Here is a 6,816-nt window from a genome sequence, read left to right on the forward strand (position 1 = left end):
GCCGTGTAAAAGTTTGTTAATGTATTATTACTTATAAATTAATATTGAAAGTGTAAATATTAGTTAATTTGAATTTTTTTTAAAATAAATCAAATTCTAGATACTACGAGACAAAAAAAAGTAATTGAGTTGACTTTTATTTATTTATTTTGAAAAAATATTACAACGCATGTAGTTCATTTATATCATTATTAATTGCTATTAAAGTTATATCTCATTATTCAGTAATTAAAAACATATACGCTCATGGCATTTAATAAAAAAAATATCATCTTATTAAAATTATAAAATAATCCATTTAAAGATCTTAATTTCTTTTAAACCGTAACTTATATTGAATTGAAGGTATTGACGAAGTTTAAAAAACTTATAAAGAGACCATTTTACTTTCATAAATTACAGTTTAAAAGAAATTAACATTCTTTAAAGGATTTTTTTATAATTTTAATAAGATGACATTTCCTTTTATTAAATGCCATGAACATATATATTTTTAATTAATGAATAATAAGATATAACTTTAATAGCAATTAATAATGAAATGAATGAATTACGTGCGTAACGTTTATTAAAAATAAATAAACAAAATCAACTCAATTACTTGTTTTGTAAATTAGGTTGTAACAATTTTTTCTCTATATTTACAAATTAATATATAAATAAAAGTTTTTTCTTTTAATTTTAATATATTTATTGCACACAATAAATTTAAATTTGTTATCAGAAGTAGTCTTGCATAAGTTTAATTAACATTCAATTTATGCAAAATAATTTATTTTAAAAAAAGATGAATATAATATATAGGATGAATAGACAATAACAATTAAAATTTTATGTGTTTAAATAATGTATAAAATAATTTAAAAAAATAAGCGTAAACTCTTAAAAGAATATACTATTGGAAATAAAGTTGTATAATATGTTGTGTCTATAATAAATAAAATAGTTTTAATAAGGTGAAAAGTGGAGGGAAAAATTGGAGAGAGAAAAAGGTAGGTAAATTGGAGAGGGTCGAGAGTGCATCAGTCTAATGGGGAAGTGCCATGTAAGACAGCTGATGCAGAGTAAAATGACGAGAATACCCTGTTCGAAGTTGCGCCTAACAGTAACAGAAAATTTCAGTGATTTGAAGGATGGGAAGAAGAAAGGAAGGATCAGAAAAAGAAGAAATGCTGAATTCAACAACATCACTCTCACAATCACAACTAGTCAAATGCATTTTATTTGCTTAAATTAAAATATTAATAATAATGAAACATGAAAATTAAAAAAGAAATGCGCAACGGTTATAAATATGAGTCTGGGTCTTGCAGAAATCAAGGAGTGAAAACACAGAGAAGAGAAGAGAGAAAATGTGTGGGATTTTCGCGTATCTGAATTTCAAGGTGAACAGAGAGCGAAGGTACATCTTGCAAGTTCTCTTCAATGGCTTACGCAGATTGGAGTATCGTGGATACGATTCAGCCGGCATCGCCATTGATTCCTCTTCTCAATGCTGTTCCGATGGCGAATTCGCTCTCGCTCATCCGCTTCTCCCTCCTCTCGTTTTCCGCCAAGAAGGAAACATCGAATCGCTCGTCAAATCTGTGTACAAAGGTCTAATTCGGTCTTCTTTCTTTTATCTTTTACTTTTTTTCCTATTTCTTTATCGCAGTTTTAATTGCATCGGAAATTTCAGCGTGACGCGTTTTGTTTCTGTGTGGATTGACAGAAGTGGGAAAAATCAATTTGAATTTGGAGGAGCTATTCAGCACGCACGCCGGAATTGCGCATACTCGGTGGGCTACTCACGGAGAGCCTGCTCCGCGGAACAGTCATCCTCAGACCTCTGGCCCGGAAAACGAGTTTTTGGTTGTTCACAATGGAGTGATCACTAACTATGAGGTGACAATAGTACTCTCTGAATGAACGCCTATTGATGCGAGTTCGCTCCTAGTGTTGCTCTGTTTCTCTGTGCTTATTGCTTTTGAGATGCTGTGTGTTCAGGTTTTGAAGGAGACGCTGTTGCGGCATGGCTTCACCTTCGAATCGGAGACTGACACTGAGGTCATTCCCAAGCTTGCGAAGTTTGTCTACGACAAGGCCAACGAAGCTGCAGGTAATTTTTATTGACGAGTTGGTCGAGGTGCTTTTTTTTTTTTTTTTTTTTTGGTTTTGAACAATTGTATGTGGTTTATAGGTTTATGGTATGTGTGAGTATGAGTGTTATTGGTTAATGGTTTAAAAGTTTATTAGTAGTTGTTTCACATGATATAGAACTGAAGGAAGATTTTCCGATGATGTACATTGTGAAATCTGGTGTGGGTGGAAAGAAGGTGGTGGTGTAGGTGGGAAGGATGTGGAGGTAGATAAGGTCTCTACTATTTTAATGTTGCGAAGGTTCAAAATTGTGATCGTGGCTTTGTTGCTTTCTTTGTATTGTGGAAATTTGTAGAATGTGACCGATGCGGTCAGGATGTGGTCCGAGGGACCTCAAAAGCTTTTGTGCGACAACTGTGATTGCGGCACAGTTGAGGTTATACACCCAAAATCCTTTTCTAGAAGGCATAGCTTTCTTGGATAAAGAGGCCTTTTCCACTAGGAGGAGTTAGTGACATGAATCATATAACGCCATGATATTCCGATTTTACATTAAGTGCAATCAAGTTTTAAATTGTGACAACATTTTCATTACAAGCGAACATGGCCGATTTGGTGGTGGCATTTGCAGTTGTTATAGGAGACTCCAAAAACGGTGATGTTGCGGCAGAAATTGCAACTCTGAATTCATTATGCCTTCCCTTGGTTCCAAATGTTGATAAACTTGCTTCTAAATTGATTTTCATTTATTCTGTTGGGAATTCCTTATTATTTGTTACTCAGTTTGCAGTGGCTTCCTTAGACTTGTGTGAATATCACAGTGGTTTTGGATGATTTTAGCTTGAAATACATTTCCAATCATGTTGCAGATGGTCAGGTTGTTACCTTCAGTCAGGTTGTTTTGGAAGTTATGAGGCATCTTGAAGGAGCTTACGCCCTTATTTTCAAAAGTCCACATTATCCTAATGAATTGATTGCTTGCAAGCGTGGTAGCCCACTGCTCCTAGGTGTTAAAGTAAGTTGAATGCAATTTAGCAAAAGATTCTTAAACAATGACCTACATGTAAATTTCTCTTCCAGTGTTTTTTGTGGCAAGATTTGTTCTATTTTCTTTTTCTCTTGGCTTCGTCAATGATGCTTCTAGTCAGAGCCGAAATATATCTTGAGTTACGTAGTATTCATTTTTCATGATTAGTGGACGTTTAGTGAAGGTGAAGATTTTCCGATGGACAATGATTAAAGTAATTTGTGCTCTAATTTCAGGAATTGACAGAAAATAAAGGCAATGGTTCGGCATTTGAGGATGAAAAATTCCTATCAAAAGATGACAAACCCAAAGAATTGTTTTTGTCCAGTGATGCCAATGCTGTGGTTGAACACACAAAGAAAGTGCTAGTTATTGAGGATGGTGAAGTAGTTCATCTCAAGGTACAGACTACACTCCCTCTTTTCAATGTTGCACTTGCAAGCCAGTGTTTTCATGTATAGTACTGAAATATAGTAATCTGACTAAGGAAAACACTTCCTTTGATAGTAACTTTTCTTTGTGAAGATTGTTTTCTAATTCCTTGGCAGATCACTTCATCTATCCATTGCTTTCTGCTCTATTCCCTTTTTGGTGTGAATAGATCATTCACTGATACTATATGTTACGTATGATTGTGCCAGGATGGTGGGGCTTCTATTTTGAAGTTTGACAGTAACGTGGGAGAAAATGGGGCTTTTCTTTCTAGAACTTGTTCAGTGAGACGTGCATTATCTGTTCTTGAGATGGAGGTTGAGCAAATAAATAAAGGTCATTATGAGCATTATATGCAGAAGGAAATTCATGAGCAACCGGAATCTCTAACAACCACAATGAGGGGGAGGCTTATACGTCTTGGAGCCAACAAATCCAAGTCCGTTCTATTGGGTGGACTGAAAGATCATCTCAAAACAATTAGGCGTAGTAGAAGGGTAGTTTTTATTGGTTGTGGTACAAGTTATAATGCTGCTTTGGCAGCTAGACCCATCTTGGAAGAACTTTCTGGTCAGTGTTGTGTGACATAAATCTTTTTTTGTAAGATTTTGCCGTTTACAAGTTTGCTCATTCCTGCAATGTTTATTCTATACATTAAATTATAGGTGTTCCTGTTACTATGGAAATTGCAAGTGATTTATTGGACCGGGAGGGACCGATATATAGGGAAGATACTGCTATTTTTGTTAGTCAGTCTGGTGAAACGGCTGATACTTTACTCGCACTGGAGTATGCTTTAGAGAATGGTGCACTGTGTGTTGGGATAACAAACACTGTTGGTAGTGCAATAGCAAGGAATACTCATTGTGGTGTTCACATAAATGCTGGTGCTGAGATTGGTGTGGCAAGTACCAAGGTAAATTTTGCATTTAAGGGTCGTGTTTTCTTCATTTCATTGTATATTGTCTTATTATTTGTTTATCCAATGGTTTACTCATGCGCACTTATAACTATTATAGGCATACACGAGTCAGATAGTGGTGATGGTCATGTTAGCTCTTGCAATAGGAGGTGATACTATTTCAAATCAAGCCAGAACAGAAGCTATCATAGATGGTCTTTTTGACCTGCCAAGTGAGTTTTTGTAGCCCAAGTATATTACAGGAATAGGATACATTTTGGGAGTCTGGTTCATAATTGGAGACATGTCTTGAGTATAATTTTCAACTGATTCTCAGGTTTTAAAATTAGATTTTCATGATAGGTGAATAAGATCGCCACTTGGTTAAGATTTAAATGAATGTAGGTTAATCATTTAATAAGAGTTAATATCAATTAGTGTCTAAGTTCATAACATCTAGTAGAGAACTCTTAATTAATGAAAAACGAGAAGGACGGATTTGTTTTTAATAAAACTAAAAGCTGGAATGCATTTGAAGATATCGCTGTGTTCCACGGCGATTTTGTTAATTTCTTTAATGGAATAATAATTGTGTAAAATAATGTAATGTAGGTTTGCAATTACGAAGCCCTCGGGAGCTTGTGGATTGCCACAAACTTTCTTGGAATGGAGTAACACCCCCCCCCCCCCCCCCCCCCCCCCCCCCCGCTTCTATGGCCAAAAAGAAAAGAAATTATAATCTTCAGGATTCTAGGTAGCTACAGGAAAGTTCTAATAATAATCTAATTAACATGTTGGATTGTAGATAAAGTGAGAGACGTGCTGAAACTTGACCAGGAGATGAAGGATCTAGCAAAGCTGTTGATTGCTGAGCAGTCTCTTCTCGTCTTCGGAAGAGGGTACAACTATGCAACTGCTCTTGAGGGAGCTTTGAAAGTAAAGGAAGTGGCACTCATGCACAGCGAAGGGATACTTGCTGGTGAAATGAAGCATGGTCCTTTGGCATTAGTTGATGAAAATCTTCCAATTCTTGTTGTAGCTACTCGTGATGCTTGCTTCAGGTTGGTTTTGACTGTTGATTAGTATCTGACATTAGAAGTTTTATACTGACATCTTTTATCCTTGGCAGCAAACAGCAGTCTGTTATTCAGCAACTTCATGCTCGCAGAGGTCGTCTGATTGTTATGTGTTCTAAAGGGGATGCTTCCTCTGTATGCCCTAATGAATCTTGTAGGGTAATTGAAGTTCCTCAAGTTGAAGACTGTCTTCAACCTGTAATTAATATAGTTCCATTGCAGGTATGTTTACAATGCATTTTTATTGTTTTTTTATCCTTACAAACATTGCTTGATTTAGCAAAGGGAATTTCAATATTAGTGTTAGATTATATTACTAATATGCCTATCTTTATATAAATTAATCCTTCATTGCATGAGCTTCTTAGGTACTTTCTCTTTTTGTTTGAATATAAATTTCGATGTCTGGATTTCTCATGCGAATTTTGCAGATCTCTTTCCTTTTTGGTAGCTAAATCTTTTTAGACTAATCTTGATTTCATTCATTTGCACGAAGGAAGATTTGAATGCCTTATATATCTCAACAAACTATTTCTTTCCTATGCAGTTATTGGCATATCACCTCACTGTTCTCAGGGGATTTAATGTGGACCAGCCTCGTAATCTTGCCAAGAGCGTCACAACGCAATGAAGAACAGTGTGGTATATTAGCATATTGTAAATTATTAGGAGATGTAGGCTCACTGGTTGATCTAAAAGACAGAATACTGTTTTAATGTGATATTACATCTTTTTGGTGTATTTAATTTCTTTGAAGTTTCACTAGACAGAATATTGTTTAACATGATTATTACATCTTCGGTCTATTTAATTTGCTGAATCTTGGTTGCTTGGGTTCTGAGCTAAGTTGCAATTCCTTAATCACAATTGGAATGAGTATCGATTTCCATAAAAGTAATTTATAGCATGGCCCTACATTTTTCCAGAAAAGAAAAAACTTAGCACACACCTTTTGAAGAACACGTCAAACAGAAACTGCATCTGAAACTAGGATCCTTCTCTATTACCTCACAAATAAGGTGCACCATCAAACCGCAGGAACAATACCCAAAGTTCCATGTAGTTTATTTAGGACTAAAACTTATGTAAACATTCTCTTTTTAAATTCTGAAAGTAAAGTAATCATGATTTGTGTTTACTGATGTCCCAATTTGAGTAGCAAAACGAATAAAAGTTCAATCTTTATGCATTTAAAGTTGAATAAATATATTGCTACTTTAGGGTCACGTACACTTGTTATGAATTTATGGGCGAAGAAAATTCTCTGATTTTTCACTCATATCTTATGTCAAATCTCTTGA

At 35.0% G+C, this 6,816-nt stretch overlaps 1 protein-coding gene across 1 annotated transcript; it reads left to right on the top strand.

The window, feature by feature from the left end:
- Window positions 1–1,158: 1,158 nt before the first annotated feature.
- On the top strand, window positions 1,159–6,335 carry GFAT (putative glucosamine-fructose-6-phosphate aminotransferase). Its single transcript, XM_047299288.2, has 11 exons — window positions 1,159–1,596; window positions 1,712–1,884; window positions 1,987–2,098; window positions 2,949–3,094; window positions 3,343–3,507; window positions 3,748–4,108; window positions 4,204–4,454; window positions 4,558–4,672; window positions 5,245–5,500; window positions 5,569–5,737; window positions 6,063–6,335. The coding sequence occupies exons 1-11, from the start codon at window positions 1,353–1,355 to the stop codon at window positions 6,144–6,146; spliced, it is 2,076 nt and encodes a 691-aa protein (XP_047155244.1). The 5' UTR covers window positions 1,159–1,352; the 3' UTR covers window positions 6,147–6,335.
- Window positions 6,336–6,816: the final 481 nt, after the last annotated feature.

Source organism: Vigna umbellata, chromosome 4 (assembly GCF_029865625.1).
Source record: "Vigna umbellata cultivar VRB3 chromosome 4, Vumbellata_1.0, whole genome shotgun sequence".
Classification (NCBI taxonomy): Eukaryota; Viridiplantae; Streptophyta; class Magnoliopsida; order Fabales; family Fabaceae; genus Vigna; species Vigna umbellata.

Bases quoted from the DNA above. Each gene is read 5' to 3' on its own strand.
- GFAT (XM_047299288.2), top strand. From the start codon at position 1,353: ATGTGTGGGATTTTCGCGTATCTGAATTTCAAGGTGAACAGAGAGCGA. The intron at 1,597-1,711 runs GTCTAATTCGGT...GTGGATTGACAG, and splicing joins CGTCAAATCTGTGTACAAAG to AAGTGGGAAAAATCAATTTG. The intron at 5,501-5,568 runs GTTGGTTTTGAC...TATCCTTGGCAG, and splicing joins ACTCGTGATGCTTGCTTCAG to CAAACAGCAGTCTGTTATTC.